Source organism: Bufo gargarizans, chromosome 9 (genome assembly GCF_014858855.1).
Source record: "Bufo gargarizans isolate SCDJY-AF-19 chromosome 9, ASM1485885v1, whole genome shotgun sequence".
Lineage (NCBI taxonomy): Eukaryota > Metazoa > Chordata > Amphibia > Anura > Bufonidae > Bufo > Bufo gargarizans.
In genome coordinates this window covers 151,663,130-151,686,793 of record NC_058088.1, presented here as the reverse complement: position 1 = coordinate 151,686,793, position 23,664 = coordinate 151,663,130, and the positions used below count along the sequence as shown (strand labels likewise).

The 23,664-nt window shown below is 45.0% G+C and overlaps 1 protein-coding gene across 1 annotated transcript; it reads right to left on the bottom strand.

Moving 5' to 3' along the window:
• Positions 1-287: 287 nt before the first annotated feature.
• Positions 288-23,664, bottom strand: BRCC3 (BRCA1/BRCA2-containing complex subunit 3). The gene is made up of 8 exons (XM_044268432.1): positions 23,510-23,664; positions 17,668-17,787; positions 14,792-14,879; positions 14,620-14,708; positions 14,315-14,370; positions 12,012-12,143; positions 3,124-3,167; positions 288-753 (listed from the first exon to the last, which is right to left on the bottom strand). The coding sequence occupies exons 1-8, from the start codon at positions 23,615-23,617 to the stop codon at positions 602-604; spliced, it is 789 nt and encodes a 262-aa protein (XP_044124367.1). The 5' UTR covers positions 23,618-23,664; the 3' UTR covers positions 288-601.

Sequence of the window (23,664 nt, the reverse complement as noted above, 5' to 3'; positions counted from 1 at the left end):
TGGTCAAAATTTAGCTTTCCTGAATTTCAGCGTATATGTGCTTCCCTTACAAAACATTCTACTTAAATAGCACAATCTGCTGCCCAGCAGCAATGCTTTAGGTGTCCGTATAAAAGATAATTTCAACCAACGAACAAACGTGTTTCTCGTTCATCAGGTGATCTGTGGCACCTTGACATGGGCCGATTATCGGGAGCGAGCATTCATACTAATGTTTGTAATGGCGTGTAAACTCACTATTAATACAGAGGGCTGTATGCCATAAAGTTTAAATTACTGTACATAAGTGGTTTATAAAAGTTTATTACTTGAAACAACTGTTTAATGAACAATTGGAAGACAGAGTAGTCAGCAGATGGGAAACAAAACAAGATAAAAAGTGTTCTGTTATTGACAATAAACGTGCTTTGTGTTAATATGAAGTTACTTTACTTAATCTGTGAACGTAGAACCTGTATTCACAGCTTTTTCTATTTAGCTTTAGATTCGTAGAATCAATTTCCAAAGTTCAATATACAGTGGTTACCATTCAATGGCTATGTCACGTTGGTAACTGCAATACTGGAACTTTCCACTACCGTGACCATAGTCAATAAAATAATCAGTCCAGGCTCTCTAACTCTCGCATTAGTCTCTCCTTTTCTTGTTCCAGCTCCTGGGCACGCTGGTGATTTTGCTGTAGACGATCTTCAAGCCATTGTAGAAGTGGGCCACTTACTGCAGACATTTGACCACATAAATTCTTAGTGAAAACTGCAAGGTAAAATGTAACAAACAGCAAATTATCAACGTATTGTGAAAATAATATGCTTAGCAAGGAGTTATCCAATAATGTCCCAGGCCCCAAACAGTGAATATACTTACCCCACTCCACGCGCCGCTCCTTGTCCCCACACCGCCACTGCAGCTTCTCTCCGTGTGCGGATGAAAACATCCGGTTTCGGGGGGGAGCAGCCAATGGCAGGCGGGAATGAGCCTCCCTAGCATCGCGGGTGACGCTATGGAGGCTCGGCCCCCCCCCCCCCCCGACACTGGATGTTTTCATCCTTTCCTCCGCACACGGGGATCAGCTGCAGCGGCAGTGCAGGGAGCAGGGTAAGTATATTCACTGTGAGGGGCCGGGCATATGGGGGACATTTTTATAGTATTAGATAAACCCTTTAAGCAATTGTATACCATATAGCTACATACGTCAACCACAGATTCCTATTATGGAAAAAAAAAAAAAAAAAAAAAAAAAAAAAAAAAAGGATAATATGCAGTATAAATCTTTCACCGCAGCATAGTCAACTACTCTTAAAAACTTGAATAGAGAGTACGTATACCAACAGTATGTAGCCTATGTTCACACCAGTTACAGCCCATAGCCTTAGCGGTTATATGTAATTAAATTCAAATATAGGTCACAAACAGCTTTTTTCCACTGTAGATTCCACACAAATTATTCCCTCAGCAGAAAAAAAAATGCATATTTTTTAAGTGCACATTTTTCACACACACATATAACACATTTTCAGTTTTTTTCCAGTTCCTTATGCACAGCCAAATGACTGCACCAATCTGCACCAAATTTGGCACATAGGTAAATGAGGTGGTTAGAAAGGTTTAAGACCAGGTCTAAGCTCTATAGGACGTACAGTTCTTGAGATATTCACAAAAAAATGCAAATAATGTACCATCACATAGCCCATATTAGCCAATAGAAGCTTGCATATCCTTCAGTCTTCGCCTCACTGATATACACTGGTTTCCTTAACAGCTCAGCCAACTTTCTTCACTATTATAAGGCAAGTATGCGGGTAAGGTCACTTAAAGGGGTTCTGCACTTTCAATTAACTGATGATCTATCCTCTGGATAGATCATCAGCTTCTGATCGGTCGGGGTCCGACACCTGGGACCCCCGCCGATCAGCTGTTTGAGAAGGCAGCGGCGCTCCGGCAGCGCCGCGGCCTTCTCACTGTTTACCGCCGGGCCGCCCGCCCACTGACGTCACGACTTGTATCAACTAGAGTGGGCTCGGCTAAGCTCCATTCAAGTGAACAGAGCTTAGCCGCGCCCACGCTAGTTGATACAAGTCGTGACGTCAGTGGGCGGGCGGCCCGGCGGTAAACAGCGAGAAGGCCACGGCGCTGCTGGAGCGCCGCTGCCTTCTCAAACAGCTGATCGGCGGGGGTCCCGGGTGTCAGACCCCCGCTGATCAGAAGCTGATGCTCTATCCAGAGGATAGATCATCAGTTAATTGAAAGTGCAGAACCCCTTTAAGGGGGCGGGTCACCAGGAAGGGTCACTTGTGTCAGGGTGAATCCATGAGTTACCAGAAGGTTCCCGACATGGGAATGGGTCAATAGAATAGGGAGAGACACTATGGAGAGTTCTCTTTCCGGGGGAAAGTCATAACTGCCTAATTTTGCATTTGTTTAATGCACAAGGGATTGGAATTTTCTTTTTTAGTGACTCAACATTAAAAGTTACGTCACATTCCCCCAGGCCTCTGCTGCTTGAAACGTCTAAGGGTTAAAGAGAATGTGTCACTTATTATAGATAGATAGAAATATCTCTAAATATATCCTTTTTTGATTATCCTTTTACTAATTGTATTTATTTATTTTTTCTATTTTGTTACCGTGATTATGGGGGCAGCTGTCTTGCCTAGACTGTTAACAGCAGTCAGAGAAATGCTTTACAGCAGCCATCATTAGTCATAGACATAACAGACCGGAGGAGACTCAAGGACTTCTATGGGAGAGTCTTCTAGGCATGCTCCGTGACCTGTGCGGAGGTCATTGTAAAAGGAGGTATTAGATAAGCTTTGACAATCACCTACTGTGAATGGTGGATCCGGTCTTATCCTGTCTACATAGGTGATATCTGTCATTAATAAGGAGGTAACTGCTGAAAAGTGATCTGCACAGACCAGGAAGTGGTCTATTAGGCACGGTGGGCAGTGCGAAAATTGCAGGGTTTTAGGATTTTTTTTATTTTTTACACACAGATAAAATAACCACCAAAACAATTTTTCAAATGTTTAACATAAAAATATGATTTAAACAACAGATAATTTTCTGACAACACATTCCCTTTCCAATTAACTATTGAAAACTTATTACTATCTTAGCACTTACCAGAACCATTATGAATCTTGGTAATGGAGTCTAAGTGTCCAAGACTACAAAGTGAAAATAACATAAAATTAGTGTGAGATTAATGAATCCTAAATATGCAATTAAACAGGCCATTCTTCCATTTTACTTCTTCTCAGAACCAGCAATCTAAAACTCTTCACTGCCAACAGCACATAAGATGCTTTGTTAATATGTAAATCATACAGATGATACACAAGTTTTTATTTTTCCAAAATAAAGCATTAAATAATACAAATCTATATGCCCAAATCTCCACTGATTCACCTTTATCCAAAGGGTGGTGTCACTCACAGCATTTTGTGGCACTTTTTGAGCCAAAGCCAAAAGCGGGTCAGAATTTTGATTCGGTTTCCATCTCAAGAAAAGTATTGTGATAATAACAATTCAATACCATGCAAATAAAATAAAAATACCCAGACATTAACGTGTATTTGTTTTTATTTGTAAAGTATCTATTGCCCATTATGTGAGGAGGTAGATCATGGGATCTCTTACTAATAATGTAAGGCACATGGAAGTGATAAAACCAACAATCCTCCTTCATACATGGACAACAATGCATGAAGTACATGGATGGGGTTACCGTATTTATCGGCGTATAACACGCACAGGCGTATAATACGCACCTTCATTTTAAGAGGGAAATTTCAGGAAAAAAAAGGGTAGCTCAGAACTTTTGTTTATTAATATTATTACCACTTATAAGGTAAATAATGTAAAAGGATGACACTTATGGGGCTCTGTGGATGACACTTATGTCATCCACAGATCCCCATAAGTGTCATCTACAGATCCTCCTTCAGATGGATCAGTGTGGAGAGAGGAGGCGGAGACACTCATGGCGGGGCCCGGTGCAGTGACTCTACTCTAATACACCGGACCCCGCAACTGTTAAACATTCAATCTGATCTCTATATCTAATTGTAGACGCGCTGTACGGTACTTACTGTAGTACCGGAGGTATAACATTAAGACGGCGCAGACCGGCATCTCCCTCGGTCATGCGCCGCCTGTCTCAGCTCCCTCCTGATGCGCCGCCTGCCCCAGCTCCCTCCTCATGCGCCGCCTGCCCCAGCTCCCTCCTCATGCGCCGCCTGCCTGCTTATCTCACTTTTTATGAATGAACAGGCAGGCGGCGCATGACAGAGTGAGCTGGGGCAGGCGCCGCATGACAGAGGGAGCTGGGACAGGCGGCGCATGAGGAGGGAGCTGGGACAGGCGCTGCGCCGTCTTAATGTTATACATCCGGTATGTAAAAACATGGCTTCTTAACATTATATCGGCGTATAACACGCATACATCATTTGCCCCCTTTTTCAGGGGGAAAAAGTGCGTGTTATACGCCGATAAATACGGTACTTACTATAAGGCTACATGCACACCATCGTTATGCGTTTTGCGGGCCACAAAACACGGATGGCGTCCGTGTGCGTTCTGCAATTTGCGGAACGGCACGGACAGCCTTTAATATAACTGCCTATTCGTGTCCGCAATTCATTCATACTAGAATGTATGAATGAATTGCTAGCAGTCTGCAGTAAGGGCACAGGGGGCGGTGCACCTGCACAGTCTCACGCTATCCAATCAGTGCTGCCATTTTCAGACTGTGCAGGTACACACCCCCAACTTGTTAATGGACAGGGCAGGTAACCCTTAGTGGTCTGGAATGTATCGTATAACACTGACATGATGCTGTCGGTGTTCTACAATACACTGCAGAACTGTAAGGGTTACATAGCATCATAATATAACATAATGCTATGCGACCTGTCAGTGCTGGATGGTCAGGATGGGTGCTCTCCCTGACACACGCTGCGGTTTAAGCTCAAAATTATGCAGAAATATAGAAAATTCTGAAGGGTTCACAAACTTTCAACAAGAACTACTGAATAAGGTAACAGACTTTTTTTTACAATGGAACCCTATGGTGTTGGATGCCACTGTATGGGATCCATTGGAGACATCCGATTAACATATACTTCATGTGTATAGTCAAAATCTTGATGTGAACACAGCCAAAGAATATTGGAGGTGAGCTCCCCCCGGGACTGGCAGGGGCTTAGCAGCAACACTTGTTAGAAGCAGAAATAAACGGACATTGCAGGAGGAAGGGAGACTGAGGGGGAGCTGTGATGGCTGATGGGAGCTCACTGACTGCAGACTCCGCCCTCACTGACTGCAGACCCCGCCCTCACTGACTGCAGACCCCGCCCTCACTGAGAGGATCCTGCTGTATGAGCAATCCCAGTGTCTGCCCTGTTTATGGCCCCTCTGCTCTGTGATCTTATCACAGACATAGTTATTCCAGCCAGACCAACAGGTCAGGAGCTTTAACCCCTTGTGAGCTGTCACTACTGTCACCATCTGTAAATGTGTGCCTTCTCATTCCTGCACACTCTATACAGAGACGTGTGACCCCCCGCACACTCTATACAGAGACGTGTGACTAGACTCGTTTTGCCCCAGATGAAGGGCAGTCATATATTCATAGATGCAGAGATGATTTCTAGGCTGTCAGCTGGGAGCAAGCTGTGTGATGATAGACAGGATGCTCTTCGCTATGTGAACAGATTGATTTGGACAAATTTATTCATCAGAGTTCTTGTGCAACATGGGTCTGCCCCCCCGCTCAACAGTCTCCACCCTCCAGCTTGATTGACAGGGCTATATAGCTCACTCTGTGAATCTCACGCCTGCGCGAAATGTAGAGGCACATATCAGTGTGTGTTTATAATATAAAAAAAAAAAAATATATATATATATATATATATATATATATATATATATATAAATAATAAATAATAATAATATATATATATATATATGTAAGGGGTGCCAGCAGCTATGGATCCCGACACAAATCACCCGATGCAAATAGAAGAGCAAATCCACAAAGAAATTTGGCACACAGGTACATCAGGTGTCCGGGAAGGTTTTAGACCGGGTCTCAGCTCTCTAGCACAATAGAAGCCTGGTCACATGACCCTTATTAGCCAATAGAAGCTTGCAGGCCCTTATTCTCCACATACACAGTTTTACTCCAGGTTTCCATAACAACCCAGACATTTTTCTTCACTGCTGTAGGAGAGCGTTAAAGGAAATCTGTCACCAGGATAAACGCTATTGAAGTAAAGCCATGGCCTAATAGCACTTAGTACCTTATTTCCAGATGTCCCTTTGTTCCAGCAATAGATGTTTTTTATCCTCTGAAAATCTAGTTTATTTGGGATGCAAATGAGCCAGTAAGGTGCCTAGAGGGGTGGCACTCCTGCAGGAAGGCGTCCAGGCACGCCTCCTGCCACAATGTGTCCACCCACCCCTCCTACATCACATTCAAGCCATAACTCTGCCCCCCTTTTCCCAGCATGAGGGCAGGCTTGGGCACTAGCAGGAGGTGTACCTGGGCTCCTTTCTGCATGGAGCAGCTTATTGGCTCATTTGCAGCTTATTGGCTCATTTGCAGCTTATTGGCTCATTTGCAGCTTATTGGCTCATTTGCATAGCAAATAAACTGGGTTTTCAGAGGATAAAAACATCTATTGCTGAAACAAAGGCACATCTAGAAATAAGGTACTAAGTGCTATTAGGCCATGGCTTTATTTCAATAGCGTATGCACTCCGAGATATACGGTCCGTGAGCGGGCCATATGTCCCGGAGCGGCATTGATCGCGCGCACAGCATCATAGATTACAATGATGCTGTGCATGTCGGGACGCCCACGGGGCTATTGTCCCGCACTCATAAGATCATATGAGTGCGGGACAATAGTCTCACGGGCGGCCCGACATGCACAGCATCATTGTAATTTATGATGCTCTGCGCTCCCGATCAATGCCGCTCCGGGATATATGGCCTGCTCACGGACCAGAGGGCACATGGTCGTTGGCAAGGGAGCAGAGTGCTGTGGGGGTCACAGTTCAGGGGGCAGGTAGGGTGGCCATTCAGGCCACACTCAAAAGACTGACTTAAAAACCCCGCCCCCAGGTCCACTAAGCCACGCCCCCTCCCAATTTTCAGCCGACAGGGATTGAAAAATGACGGTAAAAATCAACTACTGTCAGCTGCAGGGGCGGGAGGGTGTCTTTCTCCCCGCAGCTCTGTTTGCTGTCTGAGAGTGAGCTGTTCAAAAGGACATCCCTGTGTCCGTCCAAGACCTACGTCGGACAGAGGACAGGGAGTCTGAAAGCCGGACTGTCCTGCCTTAAACCGGACCTCTGGCCACCCTAGGAGCAGGCTGCTGTGGAGGTCACAATTATAGGTAACGGTCTGCTATGGAGGTCCGTGTTGGGGGGCATTTTGCTCTAAAGGCCACTGTTAAGGGGGCGGGGGGGTGGAAATCACTGTTAGGGAGACGGGGTACTGTGTAGGTCACTAATAAAAGGGCGGGCGGTGTGGTGGTCTCTGTTAAGGGGGCAGGGAACGATGGAGGTCACTGTTAAAGGGACGGTCCACTATGGAAGTCAGTGTTAATGGGCGGGGTGCTGTAGAGATCAATGTTAAGAAGGAGGGGTGTTGTGGAGGTCACAGTTAAGGGGGCGGGTTATTGTGCAAATCACTGTTAAGGAGACAAGGTACTGTGGAGGTCACTAATAAAGGGGCGGCTTCTGTGGAGGTCAATGTTAAAGGGGCGAGCAGCGTGAATGTCAATGTTAAGGGAGGAGGGGATGGTTGAGGCCACTATTAAAGGGGCAGCGGGGTACTGTGAGGTCACTGCTAAGGGAGCGGGGTACTGTGTCAGTCACTGTGGGTGTCTCTGTTAATGGGACTGGGAATGGTGGAGGTCAGTGTTAGGGGCAGGTGCTGTAGAGGTCATTTTTAACGGGGCGGGCCCCTATGGAGGTCACTGTCAAGGGGGTGGGGTGCTGTGGAACTCACTGTTAAAGAGGAAGGCTGCTGGGAAAGTCAAAGTTAAGGGGGTGGGCTGCTGTGGACGTCCCATTTTAAGGAGATGATGCCACTGTTATAGTGGATACTGTCGTTATCTTTTTACAACACACACAAACATTAAATAAAATAGATGAAATAAACCCGTGCGAAGCCGGGTCCTTCAGCTAGTATATATACACATATACATACAAAGAAACATCTTTCAGTTTTCTTTTGGTTCAGTCCACACCTTATTTCTGCTCTTTGCTGGGTTTTCTGTTGGGGTAGAGCTGAAAACGGTAATCAAAGTTTTACTGCTATGGATCCATTTGAGACAAGTGGATTTTATAGTACTTTGGACTCGTCCTGCTTTCCAATCGTTACTGCCTGTTTTGTACAGTGTAATATACCACACTAGTCTTTCCAGCGAAGTGAAAGGATCTAGGGCTGCAGCTAACAATTATTTGAATAATTGATTAGTTGTCGATAATTTAATCGAATTAATCGGGAAAAACAACCAAAATTACAAAACAAAGAGGTTTATATGATTTTACTTGAAAAATTATGTTCAAAGGCCATATTAAAACAAATTGTGCACTACTATTATGGGCATAGCAGTGCACAGATCCCCCTCCCCGTAGCAGTGCACAGATCCCCCTCCCCGTAGCAGTGCACAGATCCCCCTCCCCGTAGCAGTGCACAGATCCCCCTCCCCAATGCAGTGCACAGATCCCCCTCCCCATAGCAGTGCACAGATCCCCCTCCCCATAGCAGTGCACAGATCCCCCTCCCCATAGCAGTGCACAGATCCCCCTCCCCATAGCAGTGCACAGATCCCCCTCCCCATAGCAGTGCACAGATCCCCCTCCCCATAGCAGTGCACAGATCCCCCTCCCCATAGCAGTGCACAGATCCCCCTCCCCATAGCAGTGCACAGATCCCCCTCCCCATAGCAGTGCACAGATCCCCTCCCCATAGCAGTGCACAGATCCCCCTCCCCATAGCAGTGCACAGATCCCCCTCCCCATAGCAGTGCACAGATCCCCCTCCCCATAGCAGTGCACAGATCCCCCTCCCCATAGCAGTGCACAGATCCCCCTCCCCATAGCAGTGCACAGATCCCCCTCCCCATAGCAGTGCACAGATCCCCCTCCCCATAGCAGTGCACAGATCCCCCTCCCCATAGCAGTGCACAGATCCCCCTCCCCAATGCAGTGCACAGATCCCCCTCCCCATAGCAGTGCACAGATCCCCCTCCCCATAGCAGTGCACAGATCCCCCTCCCCATAGCAGTGCACAGATCCCCCTCCCCATAGCAGTGCACAGATCCCCCTCCCCATAGCAGTGCACAGATCCCCCTCCCCATAGCAGTGCACAGATCCCCCTCCCCATAGCAGTGCACAGATCCCCCTCCCCATAGCAGTGCACAGATCCCCCTCCCCATAGCAGTGCACAGATCCCCCTCCCCATAGCAGTGCCATACAGACCCCCCCCTCCCCATAGCAGTGCCATACAGACCCCCCCCTCCCCATAGCAGTGCCATACACAGACCCCCCCCCTCCCCATAGCAGTGCCATACACAGATCCCCCTCCCCATAGCAGTGCCATACACAGATCCCCCTCCCCATAGCAGTGCCATACACAGATCCCCCTCCCCATAGCAGTGCCATACACAGATCCCCCTCCCCATAGCAGTGCCATACACAGATCACTCACTCGCGTGACGCACCTGCTCCGCCCACTTTATGAATGAAGGAGGCGGAGCAGTCGCGTCACATAAGTAAGTGACGTTACGCCGCTGTCCGCTCTGCCTGTTACTGGAGCGTCATTGTAAGGTAAAATAAAGATGCAGTGATTTAAAGTAAACCGCCCGGCGCCCGCCCGCCCGCATAGCAATGAATCAGACGATTATTCGATAACTGGATTCGTCGGCAACGAATCCAGTTATCGATTAATCGTTGCAGCCCTAAAAGGATCCATCACAATATAACAGAATATTGGTATTCAGATAAACACCCATGATGAAAAGTCCAGCAGAGATCAGACACGTGGTGGGAACCCAGCCTCTGAGTGAATGGGAACCTATGGTTCAACATTTGCGCAGGGAGCTTTGCCGGTGTATGGACTGGACGAGTTCACCGACTGCGCTGTGTACAAAGCTGTAGGACCCCTTTTACACACGTCCAGAAGGAATTAGAAAACTTGTTTCCATGCTTTCCAATAGGAACAGTTTTGATAGCCCCTGCGCTGCCGGAGGATGCGCCTAATTTATGACATGGCTCGGGGCTTCTCGTAAATTAGGCCCATCCTCTGGCAGTCTGTAAACCTAAACAGAAATCTATGACAGCTCAGAGCTGCCATAGATTTCTGGTATCATTTCAGTCAGAAAACTGGAGAAAATTAACATAAATTTGCCCTCTCCCTGCCACGGCTTTTTTTTTTTTTTTTTTTTTAAAGGCGCAATTAAAAAGTCACAAACACTTAGGGGGCCATTTATAAAACTGGTGTAATGTAGAACTTGCTAAGGGTACTTTCACACTAGCGTTTTTCTTTTCCAGCATTGAGTTCCGTCACAGGGGCTCTATACCGGAAAAGAACTGATCAGGTATATCCCCATGCATTCTGAATGGAGAGTAATCCGTTCAGGATGCATCAGGATGTCTTCAGTTCAGTCATTTAGACTTTTCAGGACTGAGATAATACCGCAGCATGCTACGGTTTTATCTCCGGCCAAAAATCCAGAACACTTGCCAACTCCGGCCTTTTTTTTTTCCATAGGAATGTATTAGTGCCGGATCCGGCATTCAAAATACCGCAAAGCTGGAACCGTCCTTCCGGTCTGCGCATGCAAAAATTGAAAAAGATAAATGCCGGATCCGTTTTTCCAGATGATCCGGCATTTGAATGCATTTGTAAGACGGATCAGGATCCTGATCAGTCTTACAAATACCAATAGTTGGCATACGTTTTGACGGATACGGCAGGGAGTTTCGGCGACGAAACTGCCTGCCGGATTCCTCTGCTGCAAGTGTGAAAGTACCCTTAGTTGCCCATAGCAACTAATCAAATTCCACCTTTTTATTTTCCAAAGGAGTTGTGAAAAATGAAATGTGGAAGCTGAATGGTTGCTATGGGGCAACTAAGCCAGTTTGATAAATCCCCCCCCCCCCACCCCACCCTATTAATTCTGTTCATGGCTTACACAACTAGAAATGACTGGGCCCCACAAGTTTATGAACAGGGCCCTTCCTCCCAGTAACACATGTATGATACATTAGCATCACATTCCTGTGCGGGACGGGTAATGACCTCCCTTTACTGCTGGGACTGGGGCGTTAATGATAATGTCTGAGGGGCTCTTGTCTCTATGGAAACACAGGTGGGCTGTGATGTAAACAGAAGACGGGGGGCGTTGCTAAGGCTCAAAATGGGCCACTTTAAAGCTGTTTTTTTAATAGAAATGTATGATTTCAATAATTAAAGTAGATTACAAAAATGGTCAGTATCACTGCCCCTACACAAATAAAAATAAAATAGCAGTTACATTTTAAAGGACTGGGCCAATTTTCGTTTTTTTCCTCCAAATATTCCATAAGCCATAACTTCTTTAACTTTCTGTTCACATATTATTATTATTATTTGCAGGACAAGTTGTATTTTTCAATGGCATCATTTTTTATATTGATGACCTATCCTCAGCAAGGAGCCGGCTGCCAGCACCCCTGACAATCAGCCGTTTGTTTCGGATGAGCGCTGTGTTCTCTTCTCTGTCCACGTCGAGCAGGTGTCATTCAACCTCAATCGGACGGCTCCTTCTTATTCAAGTGAATAGGATGGCATCGTCCCTTTGAAGTGTATGGGGATGGAGGATTTTAAACCCGCAGCATGTCTAGTTAGGTTGCCGATTTCCACAGCAATATGTAAACTGCATTTTGCCATGAATTTGTCTTACATTTTGCTGCAGAAATTCCACTCTTTGTACATAAACTTGAACCGATACCTGTGTATTCTGCGATAGGCATCCTGCTCCTCTTGGCACAGAATTTTGGGTAGTTCCACAGCTGACTCCAAGCAAACTTTCCTAATAGTGTCATGTGGGACAACATGAAGTGGTATTTCTATTCTTTCATATCTGTTGAATACAATGTAAAACGTGGTATAATAGCAATTGAGAGTCAAAATATTAGCAAGTTTAAAGAGGACCTTTCATGTTTTTTTAATTTTAGATAAAATACCTTTCCTTGCGGGGTACCCCCACTGATGCTGCCTGTTTTTTTCAAATATCGCTGGTACACCCCCATGCCCCTCTGCAGTTTTCCCGCCCAGTATGTTAATATTGAGGATCGGTACAGGGAGGAGGAGACGCCAGGGTTTCTTAGTGGGCGTCTCCTTCTTCCTGTCTGTGTCGCGATCTATTAACAGAGGAGAACGTCACAGCCAGGGTGAAGGTGAGTTTTTTTTTCTCCCTGGCTGCGACGCTCTCCGCTGAGATTGGATCACGGCACAGACAGGAAGAAGGAGACGCCCGCTGAGAAACCCTGGCGTCTCCTCCTCCCTGTACCGATCCTCAATATTAACATACTGGGCGGGAAAACTGCATATGGTTGTGTGAATAGACCCTAAGGGAAACAGACATATCCTAGCGATATGCCCCATTGTCTGTGATGGGAATACCCCTTTAACTGGCTGCCAAACGCTCATTGACCATATACTTCCAGGTGGTCATCACTTCTATCTGCATGGAGGTTTCTAAATGTCCTTCTAGAGATTGCAGCTGCAGGAACGTGCCCATTATCACTAACAGCAGGGCTCCCCCACAGAGAAGGCAGGGACATTTTTACCCTCCCTGCCTTAACAATCGCTGCGTATAGAGATCAAGAAGCATATTCTTGCTCCGGTCTCAGCAAAAAAAGAAAATAATGAGAAAAGAGAAAAAAATTCACCACACAATCTAGCCCTACTCCTGGCAATTATAGCTCATAGATCCCATATATCAAAATGACCTTAAACGAAAGGAGGCATCGCCTAAAAATATATTTTAGTCTCGCGTTGTACTAAATGTAAAAAACAAAAACTATCCCCTGCCCGCTTTTTAAAAAAAAATTAAAACAAAAACTATGATAAAATGAAAATGACAAGACCCATATATCACTGAACAAAAAATTAAAATGAAAGGGAACCTGTCATCAACGATTTTAGCGGTGTGTCACTCATGAGCTAAAAGTAAGTGGTTGCTGAGAACCAGCTTTAGGCTACTTTCACACCTGCGTTCGATCGGATCCGTCTGCATTATAACTTAGAAAATTTTTGTGAAAAGTGGCCTGAGCGGATCCGTTCAGACTTTACATTGAAAGTCAATGGGGGACGGATCCGCTTGAAGATTGAGCCATATGGTGTCATCTTCAAGCGGATCCATCACCATTGACTTACATTGTAAGTCGGAACGGATCCGCTCGCCTCCGCACGGCCAGGCGGACACCCGAACGCTGCTTGCAGCGTTCAGGTGTCCGCTCACTGAGCGGAGCGGAGGCTGAGCGCTGGCAGGCGGATGCATTCTCAGTGGATCCGCCTCCACTGAGAATGCATTAGGGCCAGACGGCTGCGTTCAGGGCCGCTTGTGAGCTCCTTTAAACGGAGCTCACGAGCGGACACCTGAACACAGGTGTGAAAGGAGCCTTATAATCATTGCAGCCCAGGCCTTGAAAGAGTCAAATTTACTTGAGAAGAGTCATGGTTATTCATAATCTCCTGCTCTTCCCGCCAATCTGCTGATGGTTGGCAGTTCTCTCCTAGAGAGAAAGGGAGAAAACTTAGTAGAAGACTGTCAGCCATCAGCAGGTGGGCAGGGAGAGCAGAAATTCATGAATAACCAGGACTCTAATAATACTTTCTTTTCAGCTTTTTGTCTTAGGCTGTTTTCAAACTAGTGTCAGGATGCATCCGACAGGCTGTTCACCCTGTCTAATCCGTCCTGCCGCCTCTCTGTCCCCACTGACTATAATGGGGACGGAGCTCCGGCGCAACAGTGGACGGCGAAAGGCCCCTGGACTAAAAGTACTGCATGTCTGACTTTTTAGTCCGGCGGCCTCTCAGTGCGAACTGCAGTACTGCGCCGGAGCTTCGCCCCCGTCCCCATTATAGTCAATGAGGACAGAGCAGCGGTCCGGTGAAATAGTGGCAGGACGGATCCGACAGGGTGAACAGCCTGTCGGATCCGTCCTGCCGCTAGTGTGCAAATAGCCTTACTTTTAACAATTTTCTCTGTACACAAGCATGGGTTCTTGAATCTTACAGGTGACTTACTCATTGCTTTTCTGTGCTTGAACTGACTGAAAACAGGTGTAGAGAATACGACCTGTCTGAGGAGAAGGAAAAAAAAAAGAATCTGAAATGTAAAACTCAAGGTGAACTATAAAGGTACAGTTCAAAACTGAATGTGTGATAGATTTTGCAACAGAAAAATTGGGTGTCCCTTAAAAAGTATATGTCAGTGAAGTAGTGGACAACAATGGATTAAAAACGCCTGACAAATTTGAAACGTAGCCCACAAAATCCCTTTTACTGGTCCAAATTTCAGAATGATTACAGCCCAAAATCGTACAACTCACCTTGGTATTCTTGTCCTCTATGAAGCAGGAGAAGATTAATCCCACAAATCCAACATCCATCATCTGATACATTGCCTGGGTGCGCACATCTGTAGTGCAAGGACAGAAGGGGACACTAATAAACATTTACACCTTTGTACATATCTAAATATAATATCCATTAGTCTCTCACCAACATGGGATGGCCACACTGTAATATGTGGGTGAGAGTGATACCAGCCAACAACCCTCATCGGACGTCCAGTAATCTCAGACAATCTGTGCAGAGGAGTTAAAGAAAAACATATCCATATAACATTCTAACTACTTCATTTACCCCCTTCCTGATACGTCAGATTTGCAAAATTAGGCTCTGTCACTTTGGAACGCCTTTACTTATCCAAGCCATTCTGAGACAGTTTTCTCGTGACACATTGTACTTCATGACAGTGGCAAATTTGAGTCGATATATTTCAGCTTTATTTATAAAATAATCCAAAATTCTATTTCTCTGCTTTAAAAACAAAGTGCTACCTCATAAAATATGTATTACTTAACATTCCCCATATGTCTTCTTTATGTTGGCATTTTGTAAATGTCATTTTATTTTTTTAGGACATTAGAAGGCTTAGAATTGTAGAAGCAATTCTTGAAATATTTCCGAAAATTTCTCAAAACTACACCCCTCAAAGTTAATCAAAACTGATTTTTACAAAACTTTGTTAACCCTTTAGGTGTTCCCCAAGTATTAAAGGAAAATGGAGATGACATTTCAAAATTTCACTTTTTTGGCAGATTTTCCATTTTAATCTATTTTATTCTTTAACACATCGAGGGTTAACAGCCAAACAAAACTCAATACTTATTACCCCGATTCTGCGGTTTACAGAAACACCCCATATGTGATTGTAAACTGACGTAAGGGCACATGGCAGGGCACAAAAGAAAAAGGAACGCCATATTGTTTTTGGAAGGCAGATTTACCTGAACTGGTTTTTAGATGTCATGTCCCATTTGAAGCCCCCCTGATGCACCCTTACAGTAGAAACTCCCAAAAAGTTACCCCATTTTGGAAACTAGGGGATAAGGTGCCAGTTTTATTGGTACTATTTTGGGGGTACATATCATTTTTAATTGCTTTATATTACGTTTTTTGTGAGGCAAGGTAACCAAAAAAATGGCTGTTTTGGCACCATTTTTATTTTTTACAACATTCATCTGACAGGGTAGATCATGTGCTATTTTTATAGAGCAGGTGTTTACGGACGCGATAATATCAAATATGTCTATTTTCTTTGTCTGTTTCAGTTTTACATAATAAAGCATTTTTGGGGAAAAAAAATTATGTTTTTGTGTTTCCATTTTCCACCCATCTTGTGCAGGGGCTTGTTTTTTGCAGGAAGAATTGATGTTTTTATTGGTACCATTTTTGGGTACATATGATTTTTTTGATCATTCATTATTACACTTTATGGGGCAAGGTGACCCAAAAAAATTGGTTGTTTTGGCGCAGTTTATATTTATTTTTACAGAGTTCACCTGAGGGGTTAGATCATGTGACATTTTTATAGAGCAGATAGTTACGGACGCGGCAATACCTAATATGTATAGGTTTTACACAATAATAGCATTTTTTGAACCAAAAAATTATGTTTTAGTCTCTCCACAGTCTGAGAGCCATAGCTTTTTTTTATTTATTGACCAACTGTCTTAGGTAGGGTCTAATTTTTTGCGGGATAAGGGGACGGTTTGATAGGTACTATTTTAGGGGGCATACGCCTTTTTGATCGCTTGGTGTTGCAATTTTTGTGATGTAAGGTGACAAAAAAAATTGCTTTCGTGGCACGGTTTTTATTTTTTACGGCGTTCACCCGAGGGGTTAGGTCATGTGATATTTTTAGAGAGCTGGTTGTTACGGATGCGGCAATACCCAATATGTCTACTTTTTCTTATTTATTTCACTTTAACACAATAATAGCATTTTTGAAACAAAAAAAATGATGTTTTAATGTCTCCATGTTCTGAGAGATATAGTATTTTTTTTTAGCAATTTTCTTAAAGTATGATTGTGTGCATGAGGCCTTAGTAATAAAGCTGGAGAAAATGGGCACAAGGGTACGGATATATGGAGACACTGTTTGCACGACACCGGTCACGGCCAGGATCGCAGGTGCATCATAGTGTAGCGGTAACCCCATAGCAGAGTTTTATTTTTTATTTATTTTTTACGATTCAGGGTCCGCAGTCATGGCACACATGCAATCCTCATTTCCATGGGATCACTGCTATCCCAGCTGCCAGAGCTGTCGTTCGACCAGTGTAGCCATATCCTAAGGCTTGGGCTACACAACGACGTGTTGCACAATAGCAAGTCTCAGATACATTTTGGCTGCATTGTGACATTGCTTGTGCAATGACTTTCAATAGAGACACAATGGAACACATGACATGATGTGGCTCTGACGTGACAGTTGCAAATGATGCAGCACTGTTGGGTTTTGGTCGCAGGTCACATGCAACCTTACATCATAGACCACAATGCAACCTGCCAAATCACAGCTCTAAAATGGTCAAGTTGCAAACAATTCTCACAATTGTATTTGGTCGTGTACATGTCACCTTGTAACCCTGGACTTAAAGGGGTTGTCTCACGTCACTAAATGGCATTTATCATGTAGACAAAGTTAATACAAGACACTTACTAATGTATTGTGATTGTCCATATTGCTTCCTGTGCTGGCTTGATTAATTTTTCCATCACATTATACACTTTCTGCTTTCCATGGTTACGACCACCCTGCAACCCACCATAGAAAAAAAAGTGCAAGCACGGCCACCACTGATGGAGTGCGGGTGGTTTTAATCCCTGGTAACAAGCAGAGAATAATGTGATGGAAAAATTAATCAAGCCAGTAATGGAGGCAAATTGGACAATCACAATAGGAGGTCATTGGCAACTGCCTCATAGGGGTTTTGCCTTATTCTGGATCAACACTGTAGAATTATAGCTTGGTGCTAGGTGGGAGAAGGATGAAAAATGACTGTGGTCGATCAATCATAGTAGGATATATCAGCTTCTGTAGTCGCCGCTGACAGCTGTTCAGGTGATATCTCCACTCGATCCTTCCTCTTGTCTGATCGCCGCAAGATGATCACTGAGTGAATGTGTACAACTCTCTGTGGGTCAACCTGCGTAAAATGGAGCAGAAGACATCATTTAGTAGCTGCATTCAAATACCTTACATAGAAAGATGAATTCATCTTGAAGGTACTTTAATATAAAAAATTACAGGGAGCTGGCCATCATTTTAATGCTGCTTGAACTATAGGCACGTCTTCTTATAGATTGTCACATAAATTGAGCCAAAACCTGGCACAATATGGCGCGTTTAGATTTACTGAAATTATCCATACCTAGCCCAACAAGCCGACATGGTTTCTCAAAACAGCAAAGTGGCTTCACGGGAAAGGGCATGGCCTAATATGCCACGATCCTACCACAAAATTCTGCCTTAGGGTTCATGTACACGAATGACATGTCCTATTCTTGTCCGTTTTGCAGCAAGGATATGCATTGTTACAATGGATCCGCAAGAAAAAAAAACAGATGCAATACAGATGTCGCAGAGACGTCATCCGTACTTTTTGCAGACCACAAAATACATGTGCTCATGTGCATGAGTCCTTGAAGGGTTGTCCGGCTTTTACTATTGATGTCCCATCCTGAGGACAGGTCATCAATATCAGATCGGCGGGGGTCCAACCCTCAGAACCACCAATCAGCTGAATGAGGAGACGGCACACGCAGTACACACGTGCCATCTCCCTGCTCTCTTCCTGCCCGCTGCTGTATGTCTATGTATTTGCCATAGATAGCAGCAGCGGACAAGGGAGACGGCACGTGCGTGCGCCGTCTCCTTATACAGCTGATTGACCTATCCTGAGGAGATCGGCCATCGATAGTAAAATACCAACCAATAGTTGGTATAGAATCAGAGAAAAGTGTCTATCCCTGCACAACATTTATCATCAGGCCTGGGCTCCTGTGAAATTCTGTGCACGGCTAGACAGCCTGTTTAGGTTTACGCCATATATAGATTAGTAAATCTGCCACTATGTCTTAGGCCAGTTTCACACGACGTTTTCAGAAACACACCCTGGCGGAGATTTATCAAACTGGTTTAATGCAAAACGGGCTTGTTTGCCCATAGCAACCAATCAGATTCCACCTTTTATTTTCCAAAGGAGCTCTGAAAAATGAAAGATGGAATCTGATTGGCTGCTATGGGCGATGAATCTACCCCTAGGTGTCATGGCCCCACACCCCGGACTGAACACTGCTCATGTGACCCACACTCAGAGCAGCACAGTACGCATGCTTTGAGCTCCTGCCAGACCACATCATAAATCACTATGGTGCTGTAAGTTTGGTCTGGAAAATGGTCCCATACCGAACAAGCCTTTCTGAAACTGGCATTACTATGAAATCCTGTGGCGCCTCACAGAAAACATAGGGGGTAAATTATTAAGATTGGTGTTTCTCTGTAGCCGATCCGTCATGAGGGACCCTGAGGACAGTGATTGGGTGCAGCAGTCATGTGACGTGCAGATGTATGGAAGGTCACCTAAGCAATCACTGTCCTCAGTCTTAGACCACAGAGGACGATTGACTGACGTGGTCACATGCCACCAGCACCTCACCGATGCAAACTGTAAACAGTGTACTGCCGAGGACAGTAGGACCAGACCAGCGCTGCAGAGAATGGCGGTGTAGAAAGGGGCGAGTACAACATCACTTCTCATTTTAAGCAATTGAGAAGTTTATCAGAGATGGCTACTGATGACTGGACCTCGGGCTGTGTAGCAGCTAGAGATAACAGCTAGTTTTAGAAATGACAATCTAAGCCAGGGTTCTACAACCTTTGGCACTCCAGCTGCTGTGAAACTACAACTCCTAGCAGGGAAGCATAATTGGGCTGACATATTATGGGGGTCTTTAAAAAAAAAAAAAAAAAAAAAAAAGATTAGCCCTTACTGCACCTAATTAGGCCGTTTATTGACACCATAACCGAAACATTTACCATCGTCTGGATCACAGTGCCAAATAAGGCTCAAACACAAAAGCATCTATAAAGTTTACTTTTAACACTGCCCCTTATCTAGGGATGGGCGATATCAAAAATATTACCACAATAACAATATTAGGAAATGTATCACAATAAATACCCATTTAGAAGAAAAAACATTTGGGGCCACAGGGAGATATTATAGTGCATGCAGCAGTGAGCCAAAAGGAGCCGTCATACTGTATGGGGACCACAAGGGGACATTATACTCCAAGGGCTGGCCGGGGCCAAGGTGACATTATACTGCATGGGGCAACAATCCCATCAGTATAATGTGTGTCTCCTTCTTGACCCATACAGTATACAGTAGTGTCTCCTTGTTGCTCCTGTATGGGGCTTCTACTGATGGGACTCCTGACAGGTATATTCCCCATCTCCTGCTATTGGGTAGAGAGCAACAGCCCTGGGCAGGGGCTGCTGATGGGCCTAAGTGGATCTAGGCAGGAAGAGAGGACCACCTTTATTCATCAGTACCTAGTACTATCACACTTCTCCAGGTCCTGGCCTGCCACCGTCCCCTGAGAGAGACTGGCTTCGCCTCTTTCACTATGCTGCTGACTTTGGCCGCCTGGCTTGTGAGTGCGGCCATTTCCTGACTTTGGTGGGTGGGACGTGGGGTTACAGGGAAATAGGAGCAAGGAGGATGCGGCTGATGCGGGAATGTAATGTATGCAGGCGGCAGGACGTGGACATTTTAGAAGCGGTCAGCACACATGCGACTGCTCCTATGACGTAATTAAATACCGCTGTTATTATTCAACCCTACCCTACCCAGTCCGTGCCTGATCTAGCGACACCCATTTTACACTGCAGTTAATCACTAGAGATGAACCCAATATATTTCTGAAAAACAGTTTTGCTCACTGACTGTTGCCATAAACAATCGTTTTGAATTACCAGATTTTTAGTCAGACGGTTGTAATACACAGGATTTTTTGGGCCCATATTATGGATGCAACATCCAGAGCTCCCACAGTTCATCAGAACCAAAGTTATAGATCTCCAACTCATGTTCTGAACTGCAGGAGGTTCAGGTGTTATGTTCATAATTGATAGAGATGTGTGAATTTTATATCTCTAGGACTGTAACTAGTTAACTTTTTTCAAGTCGTCACAAACTACTTATCACAAGCGCCCCCTTTTCCCTCCACATTGGAGATAGAAGGGGGGGCAGAGAGCTCTGCTGTCCGCAGTGTGTGTCTTCTCCTTGTACAGATGCTTCAAGGAAGATGCATGTGCTGTGGAGGTATGCTTAAGCCAATCACTTAGCTGGATACATACACACATTATTCACCGCCTACAGAAAAGCACCCCCTTGAAGTGTCACATACGAAGTATGTCGAATTAAGGTTAGGAAGACCACCATTACAACATGGCGCGGACCCATAGATGTTGAGCTAGTGCATCCCTGAAGGTGAATAATTGTTTTACTTATTGTAATAAACGTAGAGATTACCTTGACCAGCTATGTGTCAGCACCAGGGGAGAACTTGGAGGTCTGCTTAAAGGGGTTGTCCAAGTTATATTTATTGATGACCTATCCTCAGGTTAGGTCATCAATATCAGATCGGCTGGGGTCCGACACCTGACACCCCCGCCGATCAGCTGTTTAAAGAGAAGGCGCGCCTCCTCTTCACTGTTTACCTTCTGGTTGTGTAATTACACCCAAGCCGTCCTATTCATTTCAATGGTACGGATCACTCCTATACAAGTGTATGGGAGCGATCCGTCCCATTGAAATGAATGGGACGGTTAGGTGTAATTACACCTGCTTACCGCTGCAGATGCAACAATGAGAAGGTAAACAGTGAAGAGGAGGCGGCGCTGGTACGGTGCGCGCCTTCTCTTCAAACAGCTGATCGGCAGGGGTGCCGGGTGTCGGACCCCCCCGATCTGATATTGATGACCTATCCTGAGGATAGGTCATCAATAAATATAACTTGGACAACCACTTTAAGACCAGCTTTAACATAATAAAGCACCCATATTAGACCCAAGTTCACTTCATTGGGATGGTTCATCCCATTACTTAAAATGACACCTGCTCACCGCTGCAGTTGCGATGGCGAGCAGGTAAACAATGAAGGGAAGGCAACGCTTGCACAGAGAGCAGCCTTCTGTTCACAGCTGATCGGTGGGGGTGACGGGAGTCGGACTCCCGCCGATCTGATATAAATAAAAAGTGGACAACATAAAATGCATTAAATCATTTAATTACAATTAGTGTAGAGGGATGGAAAATGTATACACTGCAGACCTATATTTGAATTTGTCCGTTTTTTATAATCTCTGCTGAAAAGTTACATCAAGCTGGTTATGCACATCAATTTCAGGTCCAGAAGACAGAAGATGGATTAAGGTGAGTTAATTTTTTTTCTAACCCCTCCAGCCCTATTGTACTATGCATTCTGTATTAAGGCCCCTTTCACATGAGCGAGTTTTCCGCGCAGGTGCAATGCGTGACGTGAACGCATAGCACCCGCGCTGAATCCTGACCCATTCATTTCAATGGGTCTGTGTACATGAGCGTTGTTTTTCACGCATCAGTTCTGCGTTGCGTGAAAATCGCAGCATGTTCTATATTCTGCGTTTTTCACGTAGCCCTGGCCCCATAGAAGTGAATGGGGCTGCATGAAAAACGCATTGCATCCGGAAGCAAGTGCGGGTGCAATGCGTTTTTCACTGATGGTTGCTGAGAGATGTTGTTTGTAAACCTTCAGTTTTTTATCACGCGCATGAAAAACGCATCAAAACGCATTGCACCCGCGCGGAAAAAAACTGACCAACTAAACGCAATCGCAGACAAAACTGACTGAACTTGCTTGCAAAATAGTGCAAGTTTCACTGAACGCATCCGGACCTAATCCGTCGTGCTCGTGTGAAACCAGCCTAAGAATGCTACTATTTTCCCTTATAACCATGTTATAAGGGAAAATAATAATGATCGGGTCTCCATCCCGATCGTCTCCTAGCACCCGTGCGTGAAAATCACACCGCATCCGCACATGCTTGCGATTTTCACGCAGCCCCATTCACTTCTATGAGGGCTGCGTTGTTTGAGAAAACACAAATAATAGAACATGCTGCGATTTTCACGTGAAAATCACCGCTCATGTGCACAGCCCCATAGAAATGAATGGGTCCGGATTTAGTGCGGGTGCAATGCGTTCAACTCACGCATTGTACCCGTGTGGAAAACTCACCCGTGTGAAAGGGGCCTTACTCTTCAAATTCAGTGGGATTATTTAAAATTGAGATTAAGTGGGATTATCATGTTAATGTCCTACATAACACAGATTTACCTGCAAAAGAGCTCAGAGTTTACTTCCCATTATAGTCTATGGACATTCCATTGTGTCATTCACCCTCCTCATTCTGCAGAAAAAGGAGATAATTCCACTTAATCTGAACATTAAATAATCCCACTGAACTTGGAGAGTAAGCCTGCTAAATAATTATTAGATATGTCAAATGATTTTGTCTCTAATTCAAATATTACATTTCCATTATTCCCTATGGGCATTCCACTCTGTAGGTCCCGGGCCCATGACCTCCTCTGTAGCTGGTGCCTAGAGGTGGCTCCACAGGTCAGGTCCCCACCAGTCCGTGTGTATATATATGTCCATGTCTGTCTACTGGTCCTCATACAGGACAATTCACCCAAACACGGCGCTGCTGTCCATAGCAGGCAACCAACCAGAGCCCAGATGTCAAACCTCTCTCACAGGCCGAAATGAAACCAGCGTTCTGATTGGTAGTCCGTGCGCCTCAGCCCGCGCGCTCACCTCGCCTATACATAAGCCCATAACCTCTTCTCGCTCCGTGCTCAGCGAATGAGCCACACAGACCAAGAACGCGTCTCCTTCTATGTGTACAGCCTGCACCGCCATCATAGATACTAGGATGGAGGTCTGTGACGTCACTGGTCACGTGCCCCTTC